The following is a 16,374-nucleotide window of genomic DNA, read 5'->3' as shown; positions in this document are numbered from 1 at the left end:
ATATAGTTGCATTGCTATACAGTAAATCTTCATTGTTTATTTTATATATAGTGTTGTGTATCTATTAATCCCAAACTCCTAATTTATCACCCCCACTTTCCCCTTCAGTAATCCTAAATTTGTTTGTCTATGAGTCTCTTTCTGTTTTGTAAAGAAGATCATTTGTATAATTATTTTTAGGTCCCACATATATATGATACTTATTTGTTTTTGTCTCTCTGACTCACTTCACTTAGTATGATAATCTCTAGTTTCATCCATGTTGCTACAAGTGGCATTATTTCATTATTTTTTATGGCTGAGTAGTATTCCATTGTGGGATTTCTCCGGTGGTTCAGCAGTAAAAAAAAAATCTGCCTGCAATGCAGGAGACGTGGGTTAGATCTCTGAGTCAGAAAGATCCCCTGGAGGAGGGCATGGCAACCCACTCCAGTGTTCTTGCCTGGAGAATCCGAGGACAGAGGAGCCTGGCAGGCTGCAGTCCATGGGGACACAAAGATTTGGATACAGCTAAAGTGACTGAGCACACACTCAAAAGTATTCCATTGTGTGTGTATACACACACAATGAAGTACCATACATAGATAGATGTAATATGTATATATATATATTTATATATAAATATAAACAAGTAAAATATATACATTTATATATATTTATATGTATATGTAATATATATATATAGAGAGAGAGATTTAGGTTGCTTCCTTGTCTTGGCAATTGTAAATAATACTGCTATGAACGTTAGGGTGCATATGTCTTTTTGAATTAGAGGTTTCATCTTTTCCGGGTGTGTGCCCAGGAGTGGGATTGCTGGATCATGTGGTAAATCTATTTTTAGTTTTTTAAGGGCCTCTGTACTGTTTTCCATAGTGGCTGCACCAGTTTTCATTCCCACCAGCTGTGTAGAAGAGCTCCCATTTCTCCACACCCTCTCTAGCATTTGTTGTTTGTAGACTTCTGATAATGGCCACTGACCAGTGTGAGGTGGAACTCTATTGTGGATTTGACTTGCATTACTCTAATAATTTAGCATCTTTTCATGGCCTGTTGACCATCTGTATGTCTCTGTGTCTCTTTCAGTTTCTATATGGTCATCACTAATTCAGTCCCAACCCTTGTGGAGATCCCCTTAGGTCCTACTTGTGAGGGGTTCCACCCATTTCCCACTGAGGGGTCTCCCCTGAGTCCTTGGCCACCTCCGTCCTGGCTTGTCCTCACTCCTGTGTCAGACGCTTGACTGTTATATTTCTGTCTCTCCTTTTACTCTTGCCTGGAAAATCCCATGGACAGAGGAGCCTGGTAGGCTGCAGTCCATGGGGTTGCTGAGGGTCAGACACGACTGAGCGACTTCACTTTCCCTTTTCACTTTCATGCATTGGAGAGGGAAATGGCAACCCACTCCAATGTTCTTGCCTGGAGAATCCCAGGGACAGGGGAGCCTGGTGGGCTGCCGTCTATGGGGTCGCACAGAGTTGGACACGACTGAAGTGACTTAGCAGCAGCAGCTCCTTTTTTTATTTTTTTGACCTTCAGGTTCCCATATCTGTTTTTTTTCTTGTTTTGGTTCCTCCAGTATCTTCTGAGCAGGAGTTCGTGGGAGGTAAAATTTCGTCACCTTGATTCTGCACATTACTCTGACACTTGGTGATTTCATTGGGTATAAAATTTTAGTTCTGGGCATAAGTGGAGATTCAGCATCTGGAATTCCCAGCCTCTTCTGCCGGTCTGGTTCTCTCTGCCACCAACAGCTGCTGTGCAGAAAGGTGGAAAGGTGATGGGGAAGCACTTACCATGTGTGGGGCCATGGGAAGGGAATGTCCACTGCCTTGTTATTGGTCACAATGTTGGCATCTCGACATTTTTCATTATTTGGTGGTATTAGTTGATTTTCTAGAGTTTTGAGGCAGACCATTGCAAGAAAATGATATTTTTTCTTTCTTTTTAATATTCATACCTTTTGTACTTTTTTGGTTTTATTCACTTGTAGAAGTTCAGGAAATGTTGACTAATAGTGTTAATGGTGGATAGTCTTGTTTTCCCTGCAAAATGAGTAGTATCTCGCCTTTAAATATGACTTTTGTGTTATTTCCTGATAAACACCATCCATTAAAGGAAGCCTAGTCCCAAGGTTATTACCGAGAGGTTTTTCTTTCTTTAATCCAGAAAAAGATAAGAATTGTTTCAAATTCCTTTTTGGCATTTGTTGAGCAATAAATACATCAGATGTTTTTCTCTTTCAACCCATTTATGTAATTCACATAAATATATTATGTAACAGGTGTCCTAGTGGGGACACATTCTTGTATTCCTGGGGGTAAAACTCCAGCGTGGCCAAGGGTGTCTGGTATTTTTTCATATGGTATATTCCTGGGGGAAGTTTCTGCCTGATGATGGCTGTTTTCTAATATGAAGCATATTGTGTTCTGTACTCTATTCATAATAAAGGACATTTGTCTTGTTGCTTAGTTTAGGGATAGATAAAGTTTTGCGTTAATAAGACCTGGTTTAAAATGTTAACAGGCACTTACATGTACAAGTCACAAATGCAGTAGACCAGCTCAGCATCCTTAGAGGCCACAGGCTGAGGGACCCACATCGTGCCCGTTCCAACCTTCTGCATTCCTACAAAATGCAGGAGAAAGAGAGGGGACAGAAGGAGGTGGGCTTTGGGGGATAGCGTTCGAGGACGCTTAGAACCTCTCCCTGTGAGTTAGCAGAGTCTTATGGCTTTACAGGATCACTGGAACGAAAGGCCTGTGTTCATACATCACCAGGGCGTACTCTTCTCCATACGTGTAGAAATGTCAGGAGTCCTACCAGCTTCAGGAAGCAAGAGCAGGATTTTCAGAATGGTGCGAAAATGTTTCTTCCTTTCTTCTCCCCGGGGGCCATCATCCTGCTAGGTGGGGAAAGGAGGTGCTTCTCAGGATCCGATATACCAGCAGCCGGTGTGGCCACACGGCACCACCAGACATCAAAAGCCATTAACCTGCCTTCAGTGAGAGCTGAGGCCCGGATGCCTGGATGTTGCTGCTCTTTGCTCTCTGTCCCCCAGGGCTGCTCGTAAGTCTGTTTAGACAATAGCAGTCCCCAGTGACTCTGTGCTGAGTATTTTTTCCGTTCTTTTATTCATGAAATGTTCATCTGGGAAAGAAACACTCTAGCCACAAGAAGATTATGATTTCGGAGACTGAATTCAGTCTTCTTGGGGGTGGGAGGTTAAGATGCGGTTCAAGATTGTTTGTCGAGCATAAATTAAACTTGGTCTTAGAATGAAATTCCTCAGAACAAGTTGTTTAGTTATTATGTTGTGGTTTTTTTTGGGTAAGCATATCCAAAAATACATAAGTTCCATTTTCCCTTTAAAAAACAATGGTTTTCTTTTTCTCCTTACTAAAAATATTCTGTTTAGAGTACTAGAGCATTATAGGATGGACAGAATCACATTGTTCCCTGAAACCTTGTGGATTCTTTTATGGATGTGTGGAGAAGTCACTCATATGTTATGGGGTAGGTATGGGAGGGAATAAGATAGAGAAGGTCTCAGAGGGCAGATTGGCAGAATCCATCGTGGTTTATTCCATGTGTGTGCAGAGTGATAGCAAAAGGCTGGAAACAGCCTCAGCATCTGTTGTGTTCATCCACATAGTAGGAAAGAACAGAGCTGAGAATGAGCTGGTGTATAGTGAGTATTGCACGTGTGGTGGACATTGTTCTGCTGGCTTACGTGTCTCGACTGCAATCCCATGAGATATCTCTTCCAAATCCTTTTTGAGAATTTGGAAACCAACGTGCAGAGAAGTTGCCTAATTGCTTACAATCATGCCACTAGTAAGTGACGGGCTTCTGGCTTCAGAATGCACTGTTAGTTTCTACACTGTAGCTGTTTCTCCCTATGTGGTGTAAGAACCTGTCTCTGGACCCTGGTGAGTAGGGAAAAAATCAGGATTCGGAACTGTCCACAGCATGCTATACTTGCATAAAAGGAGGGGGAATAAACCTTCACATTTGTTTTGTACAGGGCAGTGCTGTCCAGGAAAACTCTTGAGTTGGTGGGAATGTTCTAGATCTATGCCAATGAGCACCTTACCCACTCACCAGACATGGTTCCTGAGCAGTTAAAAGGTGGCTACTGTGGCTGAGAACCTGAATCTTAGACTTTATTTAATTTTAAATAATTTAAGTGGCTACCTGTGGCTACTGCCTATCTTGTCAGATAATGCAGGACAGAACAGACATGGGAGCTGGTGAGAGATCATTTCATCTTATGGTTTTCAATCTCTAAAAAGAGCTTCTGCATAAACTTTTGTTGGAAGAGCAGATTCCATAGCCAGTCATTTCAAAACCATGAATATAGGGACTTCCCCTTGTGGCTCAGTGGTAAAGAATCCGCAGGCCAATGCAGGCGACTTGGGTTCAATCCCTGATCCAGGAAGATCCCACATGCCACAGAGCAGCTAGGACCATGCACCCCAACTAACTGAGCTTGTGCCCTAGGGCCTGTTCTCCGTAACAAGAGAAGCCACCACCATGAGAAACCCATGCACCGCAACCAGAGAGCAGCCCCTGCTCACTGTAGTTAGAGAAAGCCTGTGCACAGCAATGAAGACCCAGCACAGCCAAAAATAAATTACGAAATAAACAAAATAAATATAATCTAACCTAATCTGAGCTAGTTATTTGGAAGGTGGGGAAACTGAAAGACAGAGAAGTTGAGTCATTTGTCTCAAGTCCCAGTCACACAGCTGCTATAGTGACAAAGACCTGGGCCTCAGAGCTGCTCGCAACTTGGGTTCGTTTTTCCTCCTTGGAGTCTTTTATGTTTTGGTTTGCCAAGGTCCCTGTTCAGTCTGATTTTCAGTCACAAAAGAAAACAAGAGCCAGACTTTTGTCTCCAGTGTTCCCGGAACCACAGGGGGATCCTGTCCATGACTTGCTGGTTCTCTGTAGCCCAGCCACCAGGGGCCACCCCCATGTGACCCCAGATCACGGCACGTCTGCCCCGCTTGCTCTACTGAACGTGGTGAACCTTTTGAGCTGGGGACCACGCTTCGTTGTGTGTGTGTCCTGTGGCACCCAACACACAAAGGGGCTCAGTGAGCATTTGCTGTCATTAGACTTCAGACTGAGGGCTGAGCTCCCCTTCCAGTCTGGAAACTTGACCCGTGAGTGCAGATGGTTCATGATGGGAACACATGCAGTGAAGCATACAGCTTATTGAAATGACAGAGTTTGCCTCCAAACCCAGAATCAGGCTCCAGAGCCTGGTCTCTGAAACACTGTACTATTCTGCTTCTCTTTGTTGAGGGTTGGAAGGACATATAAGATTTTGAGCAGTATCCTAGGCACCAAGAAACCATTTCTGTAACTTGTCCTTTGTGGATACAGATAAGCTCTCAGCTAGAGGCATGGGGTTTCGGGGTACAGACAGATGACAGAGCCTAGAAAAGGGGCAATTGGACCATTCTAGGATGAATGGAGCCACCAGAGCTACAAGTAACCATCTCCCTTAGAAAGAGTAGGTCAAGATGAGTGAAATTAATGAAAATGAGGTGATCTACTCAGGAGAGAGTCACTAGAGGACTGGAAAGGAAAAGTGCCTTTACAGAGACCCTGAGCATGGGCTGGGCCTGGGGATGGGACACGGCAGGGAATTGTTTCAGAGCCAAGCTGAGGGGTAGAGGGAAGACCTGGCAGGAACTAGAGGCAGAGGAACTAGTGCCTCGTGATGCGCTGGGGGTGTGGCGAGAGGGGCCACTGTCTTGGGGGGCGGAATGGGGCCATCTGTCATGATGCCATGGTCAGAGAACCTCAGGGAGGGAAGTCATGGGTGGGGACACTCTAGCACTTGTTCAGTGAGAAAGGAAGAAGCAAGAAAGATAGGCTCCAACCATGCTTCTGATGTGTCAGTATCCTTTCAGCACTGTCTCCAGGGGGAGGTGGTGCATATCTGCCTACACATCCCTGGAGACAAAGCAGCCCTCTTGTCATCAGAAAGCCCTCATCCTCAGATGGTCCTGTTCTCTTTCCCCTGTAACTTACCCTTGGTTCTTGCCATGTAAGTCAAAGAGCGTTCTTCCTAGACCTGCTGCTCTGAGCTACTCTGTCCCAGGTCTTAAGCCCTCAGTTCCTTATGAATCTATCTGCTTGTTATTCACTGATGACATAGAGAAGTCCAGGGCCAACCTTCTAGGTTGACGTTTATCTAGTAATCGGTGAAAAGTATGATTATCTAGAACTTATTGAGTGTAGCAGACATATTGAAAACCAGAATGGCTGTGTTTTCCCACAAGCTTCCTAGGAATGTATTCAGGTCAGAAGACTGAGTTATAGATTTTTTATTAAGGTTTTCAAAAGGAAAGTTTATTTAGCTTAATTGGTAGGCAACTGGGGTATCACCAGTTCCCCATTCTGAACAGTAATATTGCAGTAAACATTCTTGTAGGTGTGTCTTTGAGCAGATAGATGTGTGACTATTTCCCCTAGAAAAGTTGCCTAGAAGTGAAGTGACTTGATCAAATCATATTTGCATTTAGCAAAGTGCTTCTGGTTGCCTTCCTGAAAGTCTGTACCAGTTTATATTCCTGTCAGCCCACGTGGGCTTCCCTGGTGGCTCAGATGGTAAAGAATCCGCCTGCAATGCAGGAGATCCCGGTTTGATTCCTGGGTTAGGAAGATCCCTAGAGAAGGGATGAGCTTCAGTATTCATGGGCTTCTCTGGTGGCTCAGACAGTAAAGAATCCACCTGCAATGTGGGAGACCTGAGTTTGATCCCTGGGTCGGGAAGATCCTCTGTTGGAGGGCATGGCAACCCACTCCAGTATTCTGGCCTGGAGAATCCCATGAACAGAGAGGAGCCTGGCGGGCTACAGTCCATGGGGTCTCAAAGAGTCAGACATGACTGAGTGACTAAGCACACACATCAGCCCATCACCCACTTCCCCACATCTTTGTTGACTCTGTGAATTAACCATTTATTTCACTTTTGCCAATTTGATGAACAAAGTTTCTATTTTCTGGTGAGACTGAAGCCCTCCTCATGTATTTCTGACTGGTTGTATCTCCGGGTATTAGTCACTTACTGTGTGTACGCAAGTATCTTTTTTTTTAATGTGTGTCACACAGAAACTTAACTTTATGTAGCCAGTTCTTTTATACTCTTTGCATTTTGTGCCTTGGATGGCTCTGTTTCCCCAGGATGATAAACCTGTTCATCTGTATCCTCATGTTTGATGTTGGCTTATAAATTTAGCCATCTGATTAAATATACTTATCTCCAGGCAGCTGATCCCCGAAAGAAGGGACATTCATGAGGTGATCCATGGTCACAGCTCTCTGTGGGGAACAGTTTCTGTCATGGTGCAGAGCTGGTTTTGGGTGGGGAGGGGTCACAGCCGCCCTCCCGAGATGAGGACACACTGATCAGAGTGGGCACCCGAGACAGCAACCTTCAGTGAGATGGGGCCTCAGAAAGGAAGGGTGTACAGAGAGTGTCCCGTGGTCCACAGGCGGGTCTGCGTAAGTCCATGGCCAAGGACTGCACATGTGCAGGGCCAGGCCACTTGAGGGTCACCGGGTAGCCTGGGATTGGACTGGCTCCTGGAATGGGAGGCGTGGGTAGGTGCAGACGTGCGTCCAGGCAGGGATCGAGGTCACGTTCAGAGAGGGCGTGCAGGCCGCCTTTGTGGTGATTTCCCCTCCCCTCCCCTTGCATGTGCACATGCTCTTCTGTACTTTTCTCACCAGATCTTCAAAGGAAGCTCTGTCTCCCCAGGGCTCTTCCTACCCAAGCTGCGCCTTGCTGAGGAATGAGCTACTTTTATCCTCAATGATCTATAAATTGTTACACGCCCCCCTCCCCCCTCCAAAAAAAAATCTCAGTCTGATTCTCCAGCTGTGACAATAAGACATCTTCGAGAAAGGCCCAGGAAGCCCCAGGGCGACGGTGCTAAGGCTGCCCGGCGCCCAGGACAGCTGATCCCTGAAGCGGGGGACTGACGGCGATTTCTAAACGGTCTGCCGTCTCCTTCCCAGAAACTTTCTTTTTTTTTTTTTTTTTAACTTTTTAAAAATCTTGTGCATTTAGTGCACACAGAGTCGATCCATTCGTTGAAATCCATTGGAACAGCCTACAGAGACCCTGAGGGATGATGGAGTTTCAGTGGGAACAGGTCACAGCCATGTCCTTGGTGGGTGCCTGCTCTGCAGAGCAGTTCATGTTTTCACCAGATGTCAGCATTTCCAGGCAACAGAAGGCAAATGAAATGAACCTTCTAGAAGCAAATGCTGTGGTTGTTGGGTTTGCTCTGCTCTGTCAGCCGTGTTGTTTGTGAGCTGCATCCCCACTCACCCTCCTGGAACTTATCTACAACCTCAGCCTCTCTGATCATGTTCTCAGATGTTCACCAGTGTTGTTTTAGCTTCTTCTGTGCACGTCAGTTTGTGTGTGTCTCAAATGACTTCTGCGGCCCTAGGGACAGAAATCTGTTATCTTACAAAATTTTCTCCTAAGCACTCCTTTTTGGAAATGCTCAGAATGTTACCTTTTTTATATCTGAGCCTTCCTCTCCCTGGAACTTTCTCTCACTTGGGAATGTCTCTGAAGTATTTATAGCCCAGAGAAAGTTGAGGGTAATTTGCAGTGAGTAATTACCATTCCCCTTGGGGAAATAGTCAGCAAGTTTCTTTTTGGTTGTAGCTCTGCTTTTCCCCCAGTAAATCTATGTGAATTCCAAAATGCTGACATTCTTTTGGACAGCCATGGTTCAGCCCCTTAAGAAGATCAGGGTCCCTGTTTGTCTTCCCTTTCTCCTTCTTAATCAGTCCTCTTCCCTGACTGCCCCCCTCCCTCACCCACCCCTCTTCCTGCTCATCTCCCTCCCCGGCCTCCCTTCATTTCTTTCCTCTTTATTGATGTAGCTCTTATTGCACGTACATGTGTACAGCTCAGTGAATTTTCATGAAGCACATACATCCATGTCACCAGCATCCAGTTCTGGACACACAGCCTCCCGACATGCTCCCTTCCATCTACTGACTTGCAGTCAAGGCTAACAGTGATCTCAGGCAGTTTTATTCGGGAATAACTCTACCATCTTGTAGAGTGCCTGGTTGGCTGATTCCCACTGCTCTGTACATTATTCTCTTGATGCGGCCCTAAGATTCAGTGGGATGGTCTCTGGGGAAAGGAAGGTACCGTATTTACACCCCTTGGGTGCCATGTTCTTGTCCTTGGTCAGTGCAGCTGTGAGCACTGAGTATTGATGCTCACAGGCTACACAGGCCTCACCCACACCGAGGCCCAGCTGATGCTGACGGTCCCCAGCTGAGGAAAAGGCTTTTCATCCGTCCTAGGGTGGGGCCTGGAGTCAGGACTCGCCTTGTTCTTTGGCTCAGCCACCCGGCCCAGGACACTGTCTTCTCTCTGCCCTCACCCGGCAGCCCATTCCCGCCCAGGAGTACCTGCTGCCTACCCTATCTACAAGCCTTCTGCACAGTTCACTCTTCAGGGCCTCTGGGAAGACTCTTCCGCCACTCCCTGCTCAGCAAGGCCATCCCCATGCATCCTCCATGTCCCCTGCGCCCACTCTGTCCGCTGACCAGAAACTCGAGGAGTACTCGACTACGGTGATCTGCAGACGGGTCCACAGTTGAACAGGATTCAAGTGAGAGACCTCAGAGAGCATTGGTCAGCTCACCCCTTTGGTGTGATTCTTGTGAAAAACACGAGCATATCAAGCTGTGCCATTCTCAGCTCACCTTTTTCTCATCCAGATGTATCTTGGGGAGCAGTAAGGAAGCCCTTGGGGGTGACAGCCACAGGGTGACCACTGGAACCCAGTGCCTCTGCCCTCTGACTCCCACCTCTGACCTGAGGGACCAAGATGCACACATGTGCTTAGTTGTCTGCCAGCGGTGCTGAGGGGAGATAGTTGATACTCTCATTGTTCACATAGAACCAAGGACAGTTTCGGTGGCATTGAGGAAACTAGAGCTGTTGTTCCCCCCCAGAGAAGTGAAGGGTAAGATTTTATTTGAGCACATCATGTTCTTGGAATGAATGTAATCTTGACAGGTCACAGCTGGATGCCCTCCATCTCTGCCGGAGACAGAACAATTCTAAGACCTAGGAACTTCCCTGGTTGTCCAGTGGTTACGAACCTGCCTTCCAGTGCAGGGGACACAGGTTTGATCCCTGGTCCGGGAAGATCCCACATGCTGCAGAGCAACTAAGCACTCTAGGGCCTGAGCTGGAGCCCTTTTCTGAGCTCTGCAACAAGAAGACTACCACAAGAAGAAGCTTGTGCACTGAAGCTAGAGAAAGCCCTTGCGCAGCAATGAAGACCTAGTGCAGCCAAATAAATAATAATAATAAATTTTCTTTAAAAAAAATTAAAAGACAAAAACAAAGTCTGTAAACTGGGAAATAAGTGACACAAAAGACAAGCCCTTCCTGACCCACATGTTGGATCTGGTGAGCCAGCTGGATTTAGGATTTACATAATTCCTTGTTTTAAAAGCTGCCTCCTTGGTCTGAGGCAGTGTTTAAGTCCTGCTGCTGAAGCGTGAGGGTCCATGTGTGTCTCATGATGCCTGATGGCCAGAGAGTGGCCGTCCATCCGGAAGTGACTTGGCTTCTGATCTATCCTGAGGGCCTGAGTCATTCTGATTAACTCTTCACTCCTGGCTTTGGTGGCACCAGATTTTTACCCTCCACACTGGCTCAATAAATGAGGATGTTTGCACTTTAGATCAAAAGTTGTTCCTAAGTGGTGTTCAGTGAGCTGAAACAGAGGGCAGCATCTCAGTTTGTTAGGTGGTGGCATTGTCCCCCTTCCGGGTCCCCTTTGGCCTCTCAAATGCCTCTGAAGATAGTATAGATGGAGAAAAATGATGTTTTGTGTCATAAATGGTATAACAGTGCAGTGTAAAAAAATGTTTTCATGTTTCAGAAAAAGAAAGATCTACCAAGTGTTAAAGGCTTTTGGTGTAAAGTGAATTTATACAGGAAGGAAGTCAGGGAGGGAGGGAGAAAAGGGAAGGAGGAAGGAAACCCAACAAGAGGACGGGGGCAGTGGCCAGCGGGTGGAGCTGGACCAGCAGGGTTTGGTTTCACTTCAGCTTTCTTACCTGTCAGATGGGCATGACGCTGCTTACTTACGGGTGTGGGTGTCCTGGGAATTAAATGAGAAAATGCACAGTGACAGGCACCGTGTAGACACTCCGCCAACCGTCCTCCCTTCTCACCCCTCAAGTCCGGAAACCCTCCGCTCTTGCTAATGCCTGGTTTCTCTGCAGCTGCCCCGCCTCCCAGGGTCTCCCAGCCCAGCATCAGGTTTGAAAGCTGAAACTGAGTGAACTGGATGGGTCGTGGCCACCCACTCCAGCTCTTCCTTCTGCTTTTTTCATGAGCAAGCCTTTTCAGAAGGCATAAAATCAAAGTGCCTTCATTTCCAGCACAGCCCCCAAGTCCCATCAGGTAGCTGCAGGGTCGTCACAGAGACTTTTGAGACGAGATCCAGATGATCTGCTTCTCGGGGGTCCAGCCTGAGCACAGACAGACCTTGCAGCCGGGCCTCTCAGACTTGTATGTCACACTAGTGCCTGTCTGAGAGCTTAAGGACACACTGCTTAAGGTGGCTCTCTGAGGGGAAGTCCCCGGGTCTTCCCTAGGAGATGGTGGTGATGATGGTGATGGAGACGGTGATGTGATGATGGTGGTGGTAGTGATGGTGATGATGACGGTGGTGGTGGTGATGGTGGTGATTCTTCTTTGGCCAAATAAGGCTGGGAGGTACTAGGATGTACAAAGCTAACCAAGTGGTTAATCTGAGAATACAGTGTCTGAGAACCTTTGACCTACCAGCAGGCCACCAGAAATTCCCCACTGTTTCTCACTCCAGAGTCTTTTTTTGTGCATTTCTGTGAATGGATTTGGGCAACACCAGGCCACCATTCCTGGCAGCAAAATTATTAATGAATGTACTCCCAGCAGACGTGGGTAGTATCTGGTCTCATCTTCCAGCAAACCCAGAGATGCACACATGCATCGCAGCATAGCCCTGTTTAGTCATGACTCAGCAGTCTGGTGATTAATGCCACTCTCCCCACAGAACATTGATATCACCAATTTCAGCAGCAGCTGGAGTGATGGCTTGGCCTTTTGTGCTCTCCTCCACACCTACCTGCCCGCCCACATCCCATACCAGGAGCTGAACAGCCAGGAGAAAGTAAGTCCTGCATCCCCACCCCGGTCACTCTCCAGAACACAGGGGAATTTCTCACACCGTTGATACATCCCAGGGAGTGTGGGGTTTGTGGACTTGAAGAGGAAACTGGGGTAAGATTCCAGCACAGATCACAATGGAGGGCAGGTCCCACCCTCAGTAATGTCCTCAACTTCCCTTGTTACCTAGGAAAATGCAGCAGAGACCAGTTGACTGTGTCTGCTGAGAACTTCCTATCACTCAGTTTTCAGAGGAGGCCTTCATGGTTTCAAGACCTTAGGCCAGCATTTTCAAAATCTTTTCCAAAGAACCAGAAATCCCTGGCTCAGATAAACTGGGGAAGCTATCTATCATAGCACACTTCCGGAGATTCTTGATGCCATAAATACTCTAGGAAGTCCTTCATTAGAGAAACCTGTGTGACTCATTTTAGGCCAGTGTACATCAGAGCCACAAAACCTTTTTAACGTTTAATATAATCACCCATAACAGGAGTTGGCAGACTTCCCCTGTTGGGGGTCAGTGGTAGGCTTTGTTGGTCTGTGGTCTTTGTCAAAGCTACTCAGCTCTCCCATCAAAGCACCCAAGTGGCCATAGATGTTTGTCAATAATAGGCTTGCTGTGTTCTAATAAAACTTTATTAGCAAAAACAGGCTGAGGGCTGAGTTTGGCCTGTGGGCTTTGATTTAGCAAACCCTGCCCAAGAACATCCTTAAAATCATATTCCACAGAGTTATTCCAGGAAACACTGTCCCTGGCCCTGGACTCATTTACTCAACAGATGTTTCTTGGTAGCTGTCATGCCCAGTAATAAAGGCAGCAGTGGTGGTGTAGACAGGTCCTTTGTCCTTGGGAGGTGGGTGGTCAGCAAACAAGTGAGTAAACTTGTAACAAGTAGCACTGTAAGTAAATAACTGTAAACTATGACTTCCCTGGTGGCTAAGACGGTAAAGCATCTGTCTACAATGCGGAAGACCTGGGTTCAATCCCTGGGTTGGGAAGATTCCCTGGAGAAGGAAATGGCAACCCACTCCAGTACCCTTGTCTAGAAAATCCCATGGATGGAGGAGCCTGGTGTCCATGGGGTTGCAAAGAGTCAGACACGACTGAGCGACTTCACTCACTCACTCATGAAAGACCATGAGAGAAGCATAGGGTGTGGGGTGAACATGGGGACCTAACTTTCACCAGGAAGGTTGTGGACGTCTCTGAGGTGGAATTCCAGTGAAGAGACCACATGAGGGAACCAGTGATGCACAGAGCCGGGGGGCCTTCCAGAGCCAGGGAGCATGCCAAAGGCACACCCAGGGGAGCAGAGACCAGAGACATGGGGAGGCCGGTGGGCCATATGAGGAAGTCCATAGGACAGGGTGTGGGGGAGGGGTCCCGAGCATGGGAGCGTCTGTCCCCTTGGAGTCTGTGGTGTGCCACCCTCCCAGCACATGGATGCTTCACTAAAACCCATCCTTTGGGGTTTTACTGGCAGCTTCATTATACAGACATAACTAATTAAATCATTGGTCATTGGTGACTGGTTCAGCCTCCAGCCCCTCCCCGCTCCCTGCAGGTCAAGGGGTGGGACTGAATGTTATAACCTCTAATCCCACACTGTCTTTCCAGGGGTTTTCAAAAATTGAGTTATTAACATACACCCAGGTGTTGTTGGAAAGGGTTTGTTATGAGTAACAAAAGACACCTGTTTTGGAACTTCCCTGGCAGTCCAGTGGCTAGAACTCTGCGCTCCCAATGCAGGGGATCCAGGCTCAATCCCTAGTCAGGGAACCAGATTCCACACGCCGCAATTCAGAGTTGGCATGCCTCCAGTAAAGACCCCACATGCTGCAACTGAGACCCATCATAGCCAGATAAACAAACGAATAAAAACAAATATTATTACAAAAGATGCCTCCATGACTCCTACATCGAAAATTACAAAGGCTTTAGGAGCTCTGTGCAGGAACCAGGACAAAGACCAAAGGTGTATTTCTTATCATAAATCAAACTTCACAGAGGCACCAAGAGAAGACAAGGAACAGGCCTTGAGGACTCCATCCTTGTTGCCAGGGCAGGGCAGAGTGGCCCAGCGAAGGTACCAGGTACCAGGAGGAGCAGCCACAAAGGAGACCAGCAGGGGCATGTGGGGTCCCAGGATCCACAAAGCCTTGGCACTGTCGACAAAAAAAAAAATCCATCAGTCGATCAAGGAAGAAAAAGAAAGTTTTTATTCAAACCAAACTGAGGCTTATAACCCTCTGAGGAAGCCTCTGAGGAAGCTCCCAGAACTGTTCTGCCTGTTAGAGGTCTAAGCACAGTCGTACAAGGTTTAGAGATAAGAGTGCTGTGCATCAAGGGATGTGACCGGTTTACACATTCCAGGGCTGCTAGTACAGAGTGAGCAGCAGGTCATGGGTCATCAGGGCCCAGGGAAGGTCAAGAAGGAAGGTTGTCTCCTAGGGGAGTCTGCTGGTGCCGGCAGAGTGTCACTCCTCATGGTTGAGCAGGTATTGAATGTTTCTGCCGACGGGAAGGTTGGTCGAAGCCTGCTGCAGATAGGTCCTCAGGGTGTGAAGTGTTTGACTGCAGCCATGGCACTTTGTCCTCCCATCAATGGACATGTTGGAAAAGAATGGAAAGTGTTTGCTTTCACCCTTCAGATCATCTCATTGCTTCCAGATGACGGAAACCGCATCATGTCCCCTGGAGGCCGGTGATCCCTGAGATTCACGGCCAGCTGCCCAGATCTGGAAATGCACAGAATAGCCGAGCATCACAGCTTGGTCTCTCTGTTGTCCTCGAGATACGGGAGCGCATGGTTCCAGCACGCAGGTTGCCTTTCTTCTCCCTGCTCCTGGATGTTGTCCTGGGGAGGAGGCAGGTCAGGCTTTGAGATGCTGCAGGTTCATGAGGGGTGAAGGACTTAGCTCCAGGTGCATCCCTTGATGCACAGCCCTCTGTCTCAATATCCTGTACGACTGTGCTTTGACCTCTTACAGGCAGAACAGTTCTGGGAGCTTCCTCAGAGGCTGTTCCCGGGTTATAATCCTCAACTTGGCTTGAATCCTCAACTTGGTGTGGAGTTTTCATTCCAGATCGTGCAGCGTCACAGCCTCCCCTGATGACCGCTGGCCTCCTGCTTCCTAACTGCCCCATGTGGACGTGCTCTGGCTTTGGCCCCTGCACTGGGAGACCTTGTGTTCATGTTTGGGGAAAGAAACTCGTATCTCAGAGTTACCAATGAGGGTTCTCAGAACAATGTGTCAACACAGGCAAATCAAACCGGCACAGTTTAAAGCTGAGCACGTGTGTGAGACTCAGCCTGGAGGGGCTCTTGCTGGAGGAGAGAGGGAGAAATAGGGAAGGCTTCCTGGAAGGGATGACTTTGAAGTTGAGTTTCAAAGGGAAGGAGCTAATTTGAATGAAACGATGCCTTTGACCTTCAGGATGAGTGAAGTTCAGCCCTCCTCAGTTGGAGCCTGGGTCTGGGGAGCTCTCAGTGCAGTATATTTCTTGGGTTTTTTGGTGAACAGCAGACATTGAAAAGGGCACCAAGAGAGGCCTGTAATGTTTATATGCATGTTAAGTTACTTCAGTTATGTCCAACTCTGTGCAACCCTCTGGACTGTAGCCCACCAGGCTCCTCTGTTCATGGGATTCTCCAGGCAAGGATACTGGAGTGTGTTGCCATGCCCTCCTCCAGGGTATCTTCCTGACCCAGAGATCGAACCCACGAATCTTGAATTTTTGGGCAGGTTCTTTTATCAGTAGTGCCACCTGTAAAAACCTATCAAAATCAGAATCTGAAAAGTCACTTTAGTATAAAGAGAATATCATGGATTATAAGCCATAGGAAGATAAGAAACCAGAAGTAGAGAAGGAGACACAGTTCTCCCAGCAAGAAAAGTCCCAGACAAGCAGAACTGAAAACAGACTTGAAGAAAGGCAAGGTCCAGGTCTGGAGCACACCGAAATGTGGTGTGGTTCTGAGCTGTTGGTTGTTACAAAGAGGAAAACCCTTTGGAAAGAATGTGTTGAGTGGCACAGCATCGGGACTCTGGAACCTGGGGCGAGGAATGTGATCCCAGCTGCTGTGCCAATACCCCTTGTTGTTTTCAGCCTTCAGAGTCGTCCTGTTAAGAGGGTGCCG

General features: G+C 47.3%; 1 protein-coding gene across 13 annotated transcripts in view; it reads left to right on the top strand.

Annotated features, from left to right (window-relative positions):
• SPECC1 (sperm antigen with calponin homology and coiled-coil domains 1) overlaps positions 1-16,374 on the top strand; it is a 206,548-nt gene that overhangs the window by 178,201 nt on the left and 11,973 nt on the right. For 9 of the 13 annotated variants that reach the window (XM_059878320.1, XM_010816096.3, XM_059878318.1 and 6 more), the window contains one exon: positions 12,117-12,233. The exons of the other annotated variants lie outside the window; for them this stretch is intronic. In XM_059878320.1, coding sequence (XP_059734303.1) covers positions 12,117-12,233 — 117 coding nt within the window. The remainder of the gene's footprint in view (positions 1-12,116; positions 12,234-16,374) is intronic. 13 annotated transcript variants of the gene reach the window in all.

The sequence above is a fragment of the Bos taurus genome, chromosome 19, assembly GCF_002263795.3.
Source record: "Bos taurus isolate L1 Dominette 01449 registration number 42190680 breed Hereford chromosome 19, ARS-UCD2.0, whole genome shotgun sequence".
NCBI lineage: Eukaryota > Metazoa > Chordata > Mammalia > Artiodactyla > Bovidae > Bos > Bos taurus.
Note: the sequence above shows the minus strand (reverse complement) of the source record. Positions and strands in the feature narration are given on the sequence as shown.